This window comes from Caloenas nicobarica, chromosome 5 (assembly GCF_036013445.1).
Source record: "Caloenas nicobarica isolate bCalNic1 chromosome 5, bCalNic1.hap1, whole genome shotgun sequence".
Taxonomy (NCBI): Eukaryota; Metazoa; Chordata; class Aves; order Columbiformes; family Columbidae; genus Caloenas; species Caloenas nicobarica.
Window position 1 is genome coordinate 58,838,762 of NC_088249.1, and position 17,345 is coordinate 58,856,106.

At 43.7% G+C, this 17,345-nt stretch overlaps 1 protein-coding gene across 6 annotated transcripts in view; it reads left to right on the plus strand.

Moving 5' to 3' along the window:
• TEAD1 (TEA domain transcription factor 1) overlaps positions 1 to 17,345 on the plus strand; it is a 163,292-nt gene that overhangs the window by 123,792 nt on the left and 22,155 nt on the right. For 3 of the 6 annotated variants that reach the window (XM_065635383.1, XM_065635386.1, XM_065635385.1), the window contains 5 exons: positions 4,127 to 4,138; positions 5,339 to 5,473; positions 5,666 to 5,712; positions 6,116 to 6,177; positions 8,117 to 8,241. In XM_065635383.1, coding sequence (XP_065491455.1) covers positions 4,127 to 4,138; positions 5,339 to 5,473; positions 5,666 to 5,712; positions 6,116 to 6,177; positions 8,117 to 8,241 — 381 coding nt within the window. The remainder of the gene's footprint in view (positions 1 to 4,126; positions 4,139 to 5,338; positions 5,474 to 5,665; positions 5,713 to 6,115; positions 6,178 to 8,116; positions 8,242 to 17,345) is intronic. The other 3 variants (XM_065635384.1, XM_065635388.1, XM_065635387.1) reach the window with 1 other exon arrangement.

Below are 17,345 nucleotides of genomic sequence, written 5' to 3' on the forward strand. Positions count from 1 at the left end.
AATTGTATATTTTCATGATTTGTTTATCTTTTTTGAGCTACAGCTAATTATTGCAAAGGTTATTTGAATCAATACGAGATCTGAGCCGAAATAACATCTGCAAAATTGCTTATTAGGAGTCTATTTTATGTTAGTGTTACTGTAATATCCATTTTGTGAGCAAATTGTTATTTCTTGTCTTATGTCATTTTTTTTTCCCTTACAAGAAAACTTTTGTATTTTAAATATAGGTACAGGTTTTAGGGCTTCTTGAATTAATACTGTGTTCTGTTGTACTTACTTTTCCTCGTACTGTCTTAGATTTTTTTTTTCCCCAAAGTCATAGATAACATGGTATTCAAAGCCCCATTTATCATCTTAGGATAACAATTTTTATTTTTTTGCTGTAGAACTCATTTGAACTGATTGATTGAATTATTCTTCTGTTTATGTTGGATTAAAAGAAAGTCAAGCACAAATCCTTTTGTGCTTGTCATGTAGAACTCTTGTTTCATGTGGGGCCTTTATAGATATTAAGATTTATAATTGGATGATACTGGGGAATTATTGTTATCTAATTTAACTATGTATTTTGCATTCCAAAACTAATGGGTGAAAAGTAAACCTCAGGGGCCTGATTCATTAAAAGTTATATAGTCTCCTTGCATTAGATTCTTAGCTCTTACACCTTCCAAAACTAAAGTGTTTGCAACTGCAGCCAGAAGCAGTCAGCTAAAACATGAGGCAGACCCTGATCTCCATTACAGTGATGACATTTTAGGGGTTTACTGGAACTAGACCAGATTTCCACTGCTTGTACTCTAAATCCACCTCAGTAACATTCATTACTAATTACGTACCACAGCACAGAAGGCTTTTCTAAGGCAGGCGGCAGTCTCAGAGTGCAGTCTGTTACTCATGACAGTGTCGTTCCTGGGCAGCAGCAATTCCATCAGAGGTCATAAATTAAATAGGGTCAAGCCAGGTCAGGGCCAGATGGGACCTATCCAAGGAATACCTTAAGCACTGTCAGGATTTGGTGATTCAGTAGGAGATACTGTCCCCCAACTTCTGCCGAACCTTGGCAGGGGACTCTGCAGCACGCTGGGCCAAACTTTTATTTTATGTACATCAGCATAAACCTCATTGACCTGAAAGGATTTATTCCAGCTTTACACAGCAGCACAAGCGAGAGCAAAACAAAACCCTTTCTGTCTTGGACAAGATAGGAAATCGAAGTCTTAACTATTTGTGGTCATTAAAAATCCCACAACGTTCCTGTTTTTCAGAGTAGGGGTGTTAACCCATTTGTCCTGGCCGAATTCCAACCTGGGTAATTACTGTAATCTGCCTGTTTAAATTACCCCTGCCGTTTTAATTGGATATATTACTTCTCTTGCAGCCTAAACTGTGATGTAATACCATTGTGTGTTATTAAGCAGTTACCAAGTTTCATCCCAGAAGCCGCCACGTTGCAGTGATAGGTAGAAAGGCTCATTCCCTCCTGGTTACAAGTGTTCTCTATTACAGTGTAAAAAACCCCAATGTATTCTTGGGGTTTTTTTAAGTGGCAGGCAAGCTAATGTTTCAGTTTAAATAAACAGCTTTAAAATGTGGTTTTCCCATTTGTTTTTGAAGACTATGAAGTCTGCCTGATTATACAAGCATAGGCCACCACCTTGCAGCTCTCCAAAACGTTCCTGGAGTGGAAGGTGCCTTTTTGCCAACAGAAGTCAGGACCTCTTATATATTTTTATTTGGTTTTGAATACAATTTCTTTCATGTTTGAATGTGAAGTTACAATTACTTTGAGAAAAAACTGATCTTCCAACTATGCAGAGGTTCCTAAGCCTACAAAAGGTGAAATTTCCCGTCGATGTGTGTTGCCCTGAGCCTGTTCATGTCCAGTGGCGATGGCAGATTTGTCACCATTGGAAAACTTTGTAGGAATCCTTGAAACTCCTCAAGACTAGCCCTATTGCAAGGGCTGTATTTCTGAGCTGTCATCCTATATATTTTTGCTGTCTCTCCATCCTCCTGAAAATGTAATTGGTCAGAGGATGAGATGAATGGCCACCACAAAATGCAGAACATTCTAGGGTGAAAAGCAGCAACTGGCAAGAAAGGAGGCACATCCCTTCTCATGTCATGAAACAAAAGATGTTTTCTCCCTCCAAAAATCCCTGTAGTTGTTCCTAAAGTTCAGGATCATCAGACTGACTTCTGATAGTGGCTAAGAGCTCCAAAGGACAGTCCAAGTGTCCCTCCTTATGTGAACAGAACATCTTGAAGGAAATGTAAATATTTGAAAATTTTTCTTCATCTGTTATAGCGGGATTTACTTGCTGTAACTGTTACCATATAGAAGTTCGGTGTCCAGGCTCCTATTTTAATCCTTGGACAGCGGTTACATGACGGAAAGTAATGCTCTTGAGCTGGTTTCAATGCCTGATAAGGGAGAAAGGCATTGTCTCCTGTAGGTGCTTATGCAGGAACAATAGCAGGGGTTAGCCAGCTCCTAAGACTGGAGACCTGAGGTGGCTAAAGCCAGGCAGGATGAACTGTTGCACAGGTACATAATTTACCCAGGGCTCATGCAACTCCCAGGTATGGACTTTCCTATCCCTAACAAAGCTTTTACTTTTAGATTCTCCTTTAGTTTGGATCCCCCTAACAGTAAGGCCATTATAGCAACAGAGCAGTATGAGTTTGGGAACCTGGCACAGACACTGGCTGCACCTTCACGTGGTGGCACTGGTGGGACTGGTTGCAGCCCCGAGGCAGAGCGGGAGAGGAGGCTGTAATGCCCCAGCAGTCCTGGAGAACAAGGCAGTCACAGAAGCAGCACCCACATAGTTTTGGAGGTTACTAGTACCTGGAGGCGCACGTCTCTTCAATCGTGCATTGCACATGCAGGATATCAATCCACTGTATGTTAGTTTTTGTTATGATTCAGTAGGCTGTGAGTGAGACTTGCACAGTCTGGCATTTCCAAGCCAGCTCACCTGATAAAAAAAGGAGGAGAAAGGAACAGAAAAGTCTAGTGGAGCTAGCATCCCGTTATTGCTTAAGGACATCTCTTCATTTTCATGCTTTCATGATGGAAGGTCCTTCTTACTGTGCAGGAGGGTAGTGGGGTTGGCTTTCTGGGGAGCTGTGTGGATCTCAAGATAATGCCACCTCTTAACACCCACAAAAACATTTCGTAGCCCAGTGTTCTGCAGACATCCAAAGGCAGCCAGTGAAACTTGCCGTGCACAAACCTGCGCGCAGCCTCCTCCCCGGGGCAGGCAGAGGTGAGCACTGGCAGCGGGCAGAGCCAGAGCCGACTTCCAGCTCTCACCCAGTGAAGTGATTGTGCTCATATGGGAAAGATACAAGTTTGAGAAACAACCAAGTTTCGTTCACACACTGATGAATACCATGTCCTCCTGCCTCCTGCCCCCCGCACTGCAGCAGGACAGAAGCTGCTCTGTAGATGCTCTCTCAGCTGCGGTGAGGTGGTCCTGAGGCTTGGACAGGTCAGAAAGCAGCGTCCAGTGCCACTGTGCGGGAACTGCGCGGGTGAGTCGCAGGTGTCAATGCTGCTGCGGGCAGCACCACAGCGGCCGCACTCCAGGCTCCATCCCGAGATGTGCAGAGCGGGGATGAGGTGCAAAGCAGGGACGAGGGTCAGAGCAGGAACGAGGTGCAGAGCAGGGATGAGGGGCAGAGCAGGGATGAGGGGCAGAGCAGGAACGAGGTGCAGAGCAGGGATGAGGTGCAGAGCAGGCACACTGCTGGAGCAGCTACTCCCCTGCTCCACCTGCCGCTCTCCCAGGCTGCGTCCCACAGAGGCACCTGCCAGGGCTCCTCACACAGCTCAGGGAAACAAGCCCAGCAACAACTCCCTTCATTCAGTATCTGCAGCTTTCACACAGGGAGGTGGGGATTATTTCCCCCTTGGTGTTTTGTTGTTAGTTTTTTGTCCTTTTTTTTTTTTCTTTTAATGAATCAGTCCCCAGGTGAAAATAATGCATTTGTTTAAAGCTGATATTAATGTTGAGCAAACTGCTCTTCCTTTGTCTTTTACGATTTTGTTCATATTTTGCTGAGAATCTGCTATTCTACACAAGCATTTTAATAAACTGTTTGTTGTTGTATCCAGGTAACAAGCATGGTAAGTATTTTAACTAAAGCAAGTATTATGTACCTTAGCTGTGCTTGGCAGAATTTTTGGCTAGCTTTTCCTGTACTTTCAGCCTGTGCTGTTTCTAAAGGAGCTATTCAAAGGAAGAAACTGCTCACCTATAGTACTACTACATACAAGCTTTAGAGGGAGCATATGTGCAAAGTCAAATATATATATATGTATATATAAAAGAGCATGCATATCTTGCCAGCATGCTTGCTACTTTGCTTGTAAAATAAAACTAGAAAAAAAATATCCTTGCCTAATACTGCTTGTGTTCCTTCATTCTAAGTCACGTACCTAAGTATTAGCACTTATTAATACAGTACTTCTGGATGAAGAACCCCACTTTACCAGATAGTAACAGTCTGTTATTTACTTATTTTACCTGACCTGAGAAATCCACCTAGTTTACTCTGTTGCATTAAGAGGCTTTCCTTTTCTATTCTGTGGTCATGTGTGATTGACAGTGACTAGGACTCAAAGCGCTGCTCTAATACAAGTAATCGATAACAACCCATCTTTTCCTAAACTTGTTCCTGTGTGCTTGAAAACAGCAGAAATTTTACAGCTGATTGTTTTCTTTGGGAACACTGTAAATCAGTAAAATACCACAATTGGAAGTTTAAAATGTTATTTGCATTTTTGTGGCCTAACTTCTAAAATACTTATCGTAAAACAGAATCCAAAATGTTTCTAAACCTGTAAGCATGAAGAAAAATCTGTCATTGTTTGCAAGTCCATTGCAGCTCTGTGTTCTCATTTTACAGTGTAATACAAAAGGCAAACTTCTCTTAGATCTAAATGATAGAGCTCAAATCTCAGCGCTCCCTGTCCTGCAGGCAGAGCCTTAGCAGCAGACATGTTTAGTCCAGCCTGGTTTAAAATCAGCAGAATTTGCCCAGATAGACAAGTGGGCAGTAGTTTGCTCTCCCAGCACTTCCTGCGTGTTGGCAGAGCAGACTGTGAGAATTCAGGTGTACCATGCATGTCTGAGAGGAGGTTTTGCCTGGAGGTAGTTTGAGTGTGTTAGCCTCCGTGCTGTATTTTGTTTTCCTGCATGGTTTGCTATTTTTGCATTTTCTGTGTGGCTTTTAAAATTTATAGTTATGTGCTTGTAGCTGCAGTTATTTGACATCATCTGTTGTGCCAAATGTTTTAAGACTTCGTGTAATTGTCATATTAAAGGATCAGACAGCAAAGGACAAAGCACTCCAGCACATGGCAGCAATGTCATCAGCTCAGATAGTCTCAGCTACTGCTATTCACAACAAGCTGGGCCTGCCAGGAATTCCCCGTCCTACATTTCCTGGGGCACCTGGGGTAAGTTGTTAGCCGAGTCCCAAAAAAATCCCTGTATTCTCTAACAATATTCAGTAGAAAACTAAGGTTGAATGAATGGATTAATGCTTTCACTTGTGTTTGCAAAAGGAATCATGCCTGTTCAGAAATATCCAAAATCTTTCAACAAAGAAAACAATTGTGTGTTTGTTTGTGTGTTTTTTTCTCTTTCAGTTTTGGCCAGGCATGATTCAAACGGGGCAGCCTGGATCTTCACAAGAGTAAGTCTGAAAACTAAAATATGCTCTTCTATGTGCTGTGTGGGGCTGGCTTGTGCACTTTGCTGCCAGAGGATATCAGTGAGGCAAGAACTTGCTATTTTTTCTAAAAAAGGAGGAAAAGATAGTTGTAGGGAAAGGAAAAGCCTTTACAGTGATGCCTTTACAGTCCTGTGGTGTGGCTGAGAACAGATGAGCTCCTTGCTTTAAGATGCTGGCTGTAATTCTCATCCCCCGCTTTCTCTCTATTACCTCCTTGCAGTCTGTCTGTTAAATATGCTATGCAAGGAAGAGATTTATTTGTGGGTAAAGGTCATAAACCATGTATTTTCTTATACTATATGACTCTAATGGAATTTACTGTGGATGGCATAGTGTGTGATTTTTGTGTAACTCTTTATTCCAGCGTAAAGCCATTCGTTCAGCAGGCCTATCCTATACAGCCATCAGTCACAGCTCCCATTTCAGGTAATTCTTCCATCTATACTCTCCTTTAAAAAGACTTGAATTGTGTACTGAATGTGATGTATTGATTCCTGAGGTGGACAGAGCAACTACTCCATATCTAACATTCCCAGCAGCCAAACAAAACACTAGTCCTGATGTCCTATTATCTATCCCCTGATGAGGGAAAATCTTTGGGTTTGGGGATTTTTTTGTTTGTTAGTGTTTACAGTTTAGGTAGGAAGCACTAATACATATGCAAGGAGTTGTGACACATGATTTCCCATCAGCATTCCATATTGTAGGAAAACGCTTTTGTAAAAAACTAGTAATAGGATGCATAGCTAAATCTCATTTCCATTTGTAAGTACAATAAGCCTTAATTTATGAATTTTTCCAAAATAATATATGTTTAGCCTTAGGTATAAAACATCTCTGTGTATCTGGTTGTTGATAACTCCTCCCCTCCTGAAGGCCCTGCTGTGCCTGGTACCACTTTGATAAGTACTTAATGTTTATTCTGACTTCCATTGCTCAACTTGATCCAGCCCTTCCCATGGCTTCTTCCCTGCTCCTTTTCCCAAGTTGGTTTCATGGCTAATTTCAGGAAATATCATTATTTCTTTGCAGATGATAACTAATTTTACATCTCCCTTTCCTAATGACACCATGCTTCTGACTGTTTGAACTGCAGTTTTCTGACTCTTAACCAGTTTTTTATGATTTTCTAACTTGCTGCTATCTAATGCTTAAACCTAGGGCTATCTTTCCACATCCCTGATTATCTCCTTTTCCTTGATATTCCTAATTTATAACATTGTTTTCTAATGCAGACATTCTTTTATTCTTCCATGTTTTCTCTCAGAATATGATTGTTAGTATTTCTAAATCAGTCAAAACTCATGGATGAGTTTTTGCTTCATTAGAACTTCTGTTCTTGTCTAACCAGTCGTGTTTGTAATTCTATATTTCGTACAAGCCTCACACCTTCATTGCCTAAATTTGAGGGCTGGCATCAGGTACCATACTGCCATTCTGGGATGTGGACACTCACTCCTTGTGACCTTTCCCTGGTTCTCAACCTTGCTCAAGATTATCTTAGTTTTCTAACCTCTGCCTTCCTTGTACCTGTGTCTCTCCCAAGATCAGTTTTGCCTTTGAGCTGCTGCTTTTCCCTTCTTCCTTTACTGTTTCGTTTCCTTCTCATCTAATTTTCCACGATGAGGAGCAAAAGATAGCATTTATTCTTTCTCTTGAGGTGAATTAGAGATGGTGGTTAACATCCCTTCTCACTCTAGATCATGTCATTCCTTCTTTATTATCAATTTAAGACCTTCTTTTTCTTTTTAGAGTATGATCCAGCTCTCTACAGTAATTATTTATTATTATCTGTAATATAATGCTGCCTAAAAGCTCCAAAAGGAGTTAAAGACCCAATGTGCAAATACAGAGTAGAAGACAGTCCCTGCCTTGGAAACCGTATACTCTAAAGAGGAGAGTGGCAGAAGAAATAGGCAAAAAGAGAGGTGATTTACTTGTAACATGTGGCACATTAGGAACCAGAAATGGAGGCCAGTTCTCTTGACTCCCAAAGCAGTAATATCTCCTGTGAGTCTTGCTGCCAGTTTCCAAAAAACGGTCAGCTGCAAGTCTGCATGAAGTCTCTATAAATCTCTGTAATCTAGTATATAATTTAAACAAAAATTCTACGGTGAGTTACAGCCCCAAGGAAACAAAGAAGTAGATCTTTTATTTGCACCATTATTAGCTTGCTGGGTTGGGACCTTTTTTTCCTACATATTGTTCTGTGTTTTTCCAATTTTAACTCATTCTGAATTCATTATTTGCTAAAATTAATATAAACATCCAAGGGCTACGTGCATAATTCCCAATTATATTTAATTCAGAAAATATAAACTGATGAATTGTCGACTTATTCATGAAAATGGTTCCTTTATTTTAGGATTTGAGCCTACGTCAGCTCCAGCTCCCTCAGTCCCTGCGTGGCAGGGCCGATCAATTGGTACGACCAAGCTCAGGCTGGTGGAGTTTTCGGCTTTCCTCGAACAGCAGAGGGATCCTGAATCAGTAAGTGTTGCCCTCATGCCCACTGATGTTCAGCTTTTCTCCTTTGCTTCCTACCCTCTGAGGATGCTTTCCAGGGTTAGGGATCTAAATGTGCAAACATTCATTCCTTGATCTTTAATCGTGTCTTACAGTCAAATCCAGCATTTTAATTTTTTTAAAATTTATTTTTTCTAGGAAGTTCTTGGGTTTGTTTTGATTTTTAATCCGCATACTACACCTGCTGGGTAGTTTATGAAGTTGGCTGTAATGTTTCATTTACTCCAGTAAGCCTTGAACCTTTATATTAATCTTCATATATTTACCAAGAACATTTGTTAGTAGCCTAGCACTATTTCTAGTGCATTGCAAATAAATCAAAAGAGCTTCTTTCAGCTTGAACCTGAGAATTTTTACTGAGATAATTTTTGAAATGCAAACACTGTAATGAATGGGTCATATAGATGGGCCGTTCTTGTTCAGATTCCTGGTAAAATACAGTAGCTTGGAGCAGAGAGAAGCTATCGCTTGCTCTTTATAATTCAGCACTGGAAACCATAGCATTTATGGGCTCTGGCCAGGAGTGTTATCCAGAGAGTGTTTACCCTGCGTAATGGAGATTGGAGACATAGCCCAGAAACCTTACAACAGAGGAATGTTCCTGACAGAGAAACATCCCATTGAAAATGGACCGTATCTCAGCTATTTATGTACTAAATATGCGGCAGTCTATTGGTTTGCTAAATGTCACGTTTTGCCAGGTCGAATAAGCTTTGAGGGAGGGGATGTTTGGCAGCAGGTACGGTCCCCTCAGCACTTTACCTGTTAGATGCTGCTTGGTTTCTCTGGGATCCCCCTGCCTTCCCGTGGCTGTGATTCCCATGTTCTCCTGGCAATCCTGGCTCTAGTGACCTAGAGCCTCATCTGAGTGTCCTCTGGACTAATCCACAGCTGGAACACCTTCTCCATCCCCAATCTGGACAGTGATTTTATTTCCCATGCAGAAACACAACATCCAGGCAGCCTTATCGGTGCGCAACTTTTGGAATCCTTGCCTCGCTGACCCCATGTAGCGTGTCCTGCTGATTTATGGGCTCTGCCGTATCCAGGTTGCCACACACCAGGACGTTCTGTGCTGTATGTGAATGAAATGGCATTTCAGTGTATTTTGATTTACTGTTTTGCCAGTATACCACCTAATAATCCTTTTTCCATAGTTTTTTATAACACAAAACTATTAGCAAAACCCATGGCTTTATATGGTGTAGAGCCTCCATGTATCTGCATGGCCGTATGTAAAAGAGAGTGAACAAGAGTTCAGCAGCTAAGCAACTTTATGTCTTTCCCTGCAAGAAAAATCTCCCTCAAATGTATGCTGTTAGCAGATAACAAGCGGTTGCCCGTCACACCGCTGGTGTATGTGACATGAAACCAGCTGAGTGACATTAATATATTTGCAACACGACTGGCAGACTGAAAATGAGGAGAAGATGCTGCTTTATCACTGGAAGGAGCGGTGGGTGCTGCTCAGAGCCGGCTGTGGTCACACGTGGTGTGTGGGCCGATCCTTGAGGACGTGTTGGGGCTCTCGTTTTTCGGGCAGGTGCAGGCTCTGGGGAATGCAACACGTCTGCTTCCATTGCAGAGAACGAGTGGAGGTCTGAATAGAAACGCAGTTACCCAGGATGGCCCTGTAAATACTGTAAAGCCTTTTTTGGAGTAAACTAATATTATTTGAAATTCCTGCAGGTGCAGTGAGGCCCACTGGAGCTTGTCCTAGCTTGCAAGGGTACAGCTAAGAAACCCACCATTCAAATGCAGAGCATCAGACTACCCAGACTTGTTTTTAAAAAAACAGTGACTCACGTGATGTAACATTGCAAAAATGAGACACAAAGAAAAGTCAGTTTTCCCAGTCGTGCATTAGTCCCAATTTAGATCATTCTTTACACCCACGCTGCAAGCGCCGTGGGGCAGCGCTGCGCAGGGACAGCCTGGACCGGCCGGTGCCACGGGGACCTGCCTGGGAAAGGGGACTCAGGAGAAGGGGAAGCATTGTTTAGATCAAATTAAATACATTTGATTATTTGGGTCTTAAACAAGGGCATTAAAAAATCCACACGGCAGTGTGAGGTGTTCCCGGGGCAAATGCAGAAGGGCATTTGCTGGAGAGGCGCTGGGCAGAGGTGCTGGTGTTCGCCTGTCTGTAGGGACAGCGCTGAGGGACCCTGTCCCCAGCCAGCCTTCCCTGTCCCCAGCACACGGACTTTTCCAGCAAGCACCCAAAGTCCTCCTTGGAGGTGAGAGCCAACCCCCAGCCTGATTCAGTGCTGTTGAAGAAAATAGGAATTCTGCCTGCGATTTTGTACATCTTTGTGATGGTGTGACATTTTATTGCAGATGCAGTTTGCACATCATAGAAAGTATGGGGGTTTATTAGTTTTTAAATAACAAAATCAGCAAGGCAGGCAAGATGCATGTTTTGTTTGATGTGCATGTGAAGTTGTGTAGGCATGTGCTGTGGTTGCAGCATCTCCTATATGTGCCTTTGCTGACCTCTGAAACAAATACATGTATACACTACTATGTGAGAGCCGTGTAAGAGCTCTCATGTATGTTCCAAAAAAATATAGTTATGTGTTCATTACACTTCTGACTTTTTAACAGAAAATGGCATAAAGTATTATTTTGTTCAAATGTGTTTCCAACATTTGAAAAAGAGATGACCCTTCCTCTCTCTCTCCCCTAAACCAAAACCAGACCAGAAAGTCTCATAGTAGTGGGGGCAAATAGATGAATTCCACTTTATAATGCAAACTGGAAGTTTATTGAAAAAGGGCTTATTTGACATGGCACCTGGAGTCAGGACTTGACGATCCCAGGAGGCCCCTTGCATTCTATATTCCTGTACAGCAACTAGAAATTTAAGTCTGTCTGCCCATGGTGACTCCAAGTGACTTCAATGGGCTTGTGCATGGGCACAAAGGTCCATCCGCAGGGAATTTATTGTGGGAGTGGGGCCTTAAACATCTCTGGGATTCTTCCAACAGCAATTGGTGTTTTAAAGTGCAAAAGCCCCTCAATGTCAGGCAGTTATGTTAATTTAGAGCGGGCATTCTGGTGGGTCGGAAATGTGCTCTGTAGAGTCCTGTCACTTGTGGAGGGCTGCTGACTTTTTTCCCTTGCCTAGCCACAGAATTGTTCCATTTACAAAAGAAAAAATTATAGAAAGGAAACAAAAAGCAACCCTCACTGTAAGTCTGGGTGACAGAAGATGGCACAGTTGCAAAATTTTGGAATATTGACTCAGCTAGTTAAGGATGGGTAAAATTAGTCCTCCTTTTACATGAAAATCAATGCAGTTTACAAATGTCAAGCTGTATTTTGTGACATTTTGTGCTCAAGTACAATTCCTAAGTGGTACATAGAAGCTGCCCTTCGTAGGTCCAAGCATCAGTGTTTTAGTTACCTTTAATTATTGCCTACCATATATAACTACATTCTCAGCAGATTAACAAGTTTATGTACCCATCTGTTGTTTTGAGGACAGGTTTTCCTTAATGGGGGCTTTCCATTTTTACTGTGGTGGTTCTGTGAAAGTTCAAGACAAATGGTTAAATCAAGTAATCCCATGTTTCCTAACAAATACAAACTGAGAGTGCAAGCAGATTAGAAGCAATTGATTGTTACACAAATAGCTATAAAATTCAAAGATTATAACAATGAAATGATAATGATTCCAATTATTTTATTTATATATATCTTTTTCAAGCTTGCTTTCCAATCAGGAAAATAACTCTGCCACTACCCAAGGAAAAAGTGCTTTCTTCTCTTCCTCTTCAAGGTTTCTCATTCTTGCTGCCACATTCATTTTGACTGCAAGCACTTCAGGCAGCTTTACATCTAAAGTACCTGTATAGGGCTATAAAGAGCATGGCTGATGGGCTTTTTCAGAATTAATCCACCTATCCAAACTGCCGGATTGTGTTAGGTCAAAATTTCAAAACGTATTTTAAAAAGTGGTGAAGAAATAAAATATTCTTTATGTTTTAATTCAGGTTTTATTGTTGTTGTAAAAAGGGCTTTGTGAGTCCAGGGAGAATTGTGCCTGAGAACCAGAAAGTGAAAGCGATTGCTCAAGGGCCATAAAACCAGCCTGCCATCATTAGCCAAGTGCAGTAAAATTCACCAAAGTTAATCAAACCACCTAAGTGATGAAAAATAAATGAGGTCTTTTCAAAAGAAGCCCTCCATCTTTGAACAATATCCATTGTTACAAGCATTGTTTATCTTTTCTGTACTCCCTGTAAGCAGTATAAAAGGCAGTTCAGCATTTCAGTCATAAGGAAGTCCTTGGTTTGTCATCTTTGTGATGTGAAAGGACCAGGAAGCAAACCCATATTTGGATGAATGGCTTGGCATGGCAGAGTCAGGATTTGAGGTCGTTTTAATCTAAAATCAGGCAACGTTTAACTAAATGCAAGGGTCATTTATTTTGCAGAGCGGGAGAGCAACATGCTGGCCATGGGAAGCAAATGTCATGCTCTGTAAAATGTTCATATTCAGCTGTCCGTAGATAGAAGTGCCAAGAAACCACTTAAAGGGGGTTTAGTATTGACACCAAACTCCAGTCATATAATCATAGAATGGTTTGGGTTGAAAGGGACATTCAAAGGTCAGCTAGTCCAAGCCCCCTGCAATGACCAGGGACGTCTTCAACCAGATCAGGTTGCTCAGAGCCCCGTCCAACCTGGCCTTTTAATGTTTCCAGGCATGGGGCATCAACCACCTCTCTGGGCAACCTGGGCCAGCATCACAGCAGAGCTCCGGGCTGGTGGTGTTCCCAAGGCACCTCACGGACGCATGGCAGGAGGCCTGGGCCAGCTCCCCAGCCCCATTGAAGGGTCAGGACATGGGCTCTTCCTGGGGTGAAAATGCAGTGGAGTGGGTAGAGAGACTGAGCATGATTTGTTCCTCGAAGTCAGCCCACGCTGAGCACTGAGGTTGGGTGGAAAGACTGCTGGGGCCTGACTGTGCGCTCGCTCCCTTTTCTCAGAATCCACCACTGCTGCTGGTAATTTCCCAGCAAAATTAGAAGTGCTGCTTTTGCATAACCGTAGAGGCTTGCCAGCACCAGCAGCCACGGCAGCTCCCTCCAACAGCCCTTGTGCCCCAGCCCATGCTCACACAAAGCCCGAGTGCTGAAAATGTCCGGGATAGGGGTAGCACCGGGGCTGACGGAGAGAGGAATGTGGAATTGAGGAGGAGCGAAGGAGTGAGTGCTAGAGGTTGTGGGGCAGCTGTAGCAGAGCCCGGGCATACAGACGCTGCGATGAGCCCGGGGGAGCCGTAAAATCCGGGGGTTCATCACAGTGGGGGGCCCTCAACCTCCCACAGCCTTGCACAGCGTGGGGAGGAGGAGCGGGGGACACAGGGGTGGGCTGGCATCGGCAGGGCGCTGGGCCGTGGCTCTGCGTTCGCCCTGCGCTGCCTCTGTGCTGACCCCCCAGCATCCACCCGAGGGGCTTCGTGCCCAACTCTGCCTCTGCCCTGTGCTTGCCCATCTCGTTCTGCTGCAGCTTCCCTCACCCCTCCGCCCACCCCAAAACTGCTTAGCCGAGCTGCAAAACCAAGCTCTCAGAAGTTGGGAAATGTCCTTCTGCGCCTGCTGTACAGTGCAGCAGTTAATTACGTGCTCACATGTTTATTTGTTCCTGCTTCATTCAGCGTGGATGGCCCTTCTTTGATAAGCAACTATTCAGTAGTTTGTTTTCTTCTGTTGTTGAAATACGTGGCCCCGTGCCCTGCTTGCTGTGCGCTAACCTCTCCTCCAAACGGAATTAATAACTCCCCCCATTTGCATTTCACAGATGTATTAGTGCAGTCATTTTTTAGATGAAGGGGCATTATTACTCACATTTGACAAACCAAGAAGTTCAGGTGCAAAAGAATGAATGGGCCACTGATTTTGAGGGTCCACTCTGATTTGTTATGAGCCTGATTTTGCAGAATACTTAGCATTATTGAGAGCTTCCTATATTCAGGCATAATTTTCCCATCCGAGAGCACTCAGCACTTCTGGAATTGGGACCGTGGGATCTCAAATCAGCCAGGCCAAAACCAAAGGAGGCATCTTCAGTGTTGCAGGAAAGCTGATGAAAATGTTACGTGACCACCTTGCTCAACTAGCAAGTCCCAGTTTCACACTGGGACTCCTGTGGCAGTATCTGGGAAGTGCTGGGCAACATTAATGTGTCAGGGCTGGGGACTGCCCTTGCTCATCACCTGCCTCCCCATTTCTGTAACCATAAAGGAGCCAAAGATCTCCTTTTACTTCATGTTGCTGATTCAATCCCTGAGCAGATCCAGGCAGGAGTCTGTATGGGTGGAGGTCCTTGAAAGACTGGGGAAACCAGGCAGTTGTATCGTAGCATACCAGCACAGAAAGGCTGGTTAATGTTTCACATGGAAGTGTGAAAACCTTAATAAAAGGAGTTGGTACAGACTCCAGTTGTAGCATAAAAATGTTGTATTTATAATTCCCAGTCTGGTTCAGTGGAGGATAACAGCAACAGGAATTAAATATTCAGTTACTAGTGTTTTGGTAGATATAAGAAAAATCGTTGGCAGACCAAGTGATTTCCTTCCATCAGCAGGAAATTAAAGAGCATCAGATTTACAAGATACAGCGAGACAGCAGAGCTGAGGCTGGGTAGTTGTGCAGGTTAGAGCCACACGCAGACTGCTGATGTACAACTGATGGGTTTTTAATCAGTCCACCCACCTGGCTCCTTTTTCCCTCAAAAGTGCAGTTGCTGCACAGGCAGTGATATACGTTTAAAAGATGTTGGACTGGTCTGTGGAGGTGCAGAGGGAATCACGGCCTGGGGCCAGGCACGTAAGCAGTGCTGTTTGCTCTCATTTCAGCCAAAGCTCAGACTGTCCCACCTGCCTTCTGCTCACCTGTCCCTCTGTGTCAGGGACAGAGAAGACCTGCAGCTGAGCCTTTTCAATGCATTTCACCTTTGGGCGGTGGAGTTTCTTTGGGCACACCAGCCTGTGATCTCTTCATGTTGCCAGCCTCTCCCCATAGTATTTTCTCACAGAATCACAGAATGTTAGGGATTGGAAGGGACCTCAAAAGATCATCTAGTCCAATCCCCCCACTGGAGCAGGAACACCCAGATGAGGTTACACAGGAAGGCGTCCAGGCGGGTTTTGAATGTCTCCAGAGAAGGAGGCTCCACAACCTCCCTGGGCAGCCTGTTCCAGTATCAGTCACCCTCACTGAGAAGAAGTTTCTTCTCATATTTAAGTGGAACCTCCTGTGTTCCAGTTTGTATCCATTGCTCCTTGTCCTATCATTGGTTGTCACTGAGAAGAGCCTGGCTCCATCCTCCTGACACTCACCCTTTATGTATTTATAAACATTAATGAGGTCACCCCTCAGTCTCCTCCAAGCTAAAGAGGTCCAGCTCCCTCAGCCTTTCCTCATAAGGGAGATGCTCCACTCCCTCCGTCATCTTCGTTGCTCTGCACTGGACTCTCTCAAGCAGGGATTTGTCGGTGCAAGTAATGATATAGAGGACCTCACCCTCGGGGTTGTTGTGCTCGAAATTTGCAGGAACCTACAGGCCTCGTGCAGCAGCCTGGCGAGTGAGGGGCTGTCATTGGGCCACGCAGGGCACACCAGGCAGCAAGGAGTGCTGCTGCCTCCCTGTCCTGCTCCACCGCCCCACGGGTGTGCGAGGTCCAGCGAGCCCCCAGCTCTCTGTCCTGCTGCAGGGCCAGGGTGTTTGGCAGAGGAGTTTCCACCGCCTGTGTGGGGATGACTCCCAGGCATGCGAGTGTGATTCTGGGGGGTGAAATCAGGAGCCATTCATCCCCCACATGCTGCTCTATATGGTCATGTAGGGCTGCAGAGCCCTGATGCACCCGAGCAGTGAGGGAGCAGTTCTGCATGCCCAGCTTGCCTGCACCGGGACCATGACAGGGTTGGCCTCACTGCCACCTGCATCTTGGCCACCACTGTTAATTCAAAACCTTGGTCCCATACAGGCTTGTCAGGGCTTGGCATTGGCTCCACAGGTGTGGGGAAGCACAGGGATGCAGCAGAGAGAGCTGTGGTGATTTGACAACCTGCGTTTCATGGATCAGAAAGGCTGTTGCCTTAGAATATAAGCGCAGAATTGGTGAGGAGCTGATACAAATATATACGGTCAGGCTGGAGGGGGCTCTGAGCAACCTGATCTAGTTGAAGATGTCTCTGCTCATTGCAGGGGTATTGGACTAGATGACCTTTGAAGGTCCCTTCCAGCCCAAACTATGCTATGCTATGGTATGCTGGCTGATAGAACAAATGTAGGTGATTTGTCTTTGTTCTGCACCAGCTTAAATACTTGCATCCCCTGCCATTGGCAATTTGTCTTGGTTCTTTTAAATTCGTAAGTGGATTATGATTTTTCTCGTGGTATTATTTGACAACAGTCATATTTCATGGCTTTAGTGCATTCTTTGGATAGTTAGAATTTTTTTTAAGGAAGGAGCTCAGTAAGAGGCAGCCATCTCCAGGGCATATCGTGTAATGCAGATGCTGAAGACATAGCTGAAAATGTTCTTTGTGTTTTTATGTAGTTTTTGTCCTCAGAAAATATGGGATTTGACCTATGATGGTTTACAGCATCTAAAGCATGTTGTTACCCCAATGCTGGATGCAAGTCCTTTAAATGATCTAGTATGAGTAAATTCCTCAGCACCTAATGTACTTTAATGACTCTGGAATACTCAGTCTAAAATAACAGTGAATTCTCAGTATATTGAGGATGGTTTTAAGCTTTTCAGACACTAATGGGCTCGAAAATGTAGGCATAAGACTTAGCTTCTTTGCTTTTATCTATGCATAAATTCTTGTCATGGAGTATGTTTATATAAAAAAGAGATCATTTCAGAATCCATTTACCCTGCTCCTAATACTGTATCATTTGTTAGTTCATAGAAATATGCCATATCTAATTAGGTTAGTAATGATTGTACTTAGCATAGGAATTGCAGCAACATAAGGAGAAAATAATCACACACTGCAATATGAAAATAAACATTTCTGTCCTAAGAATGTTGTCAGGTGATGT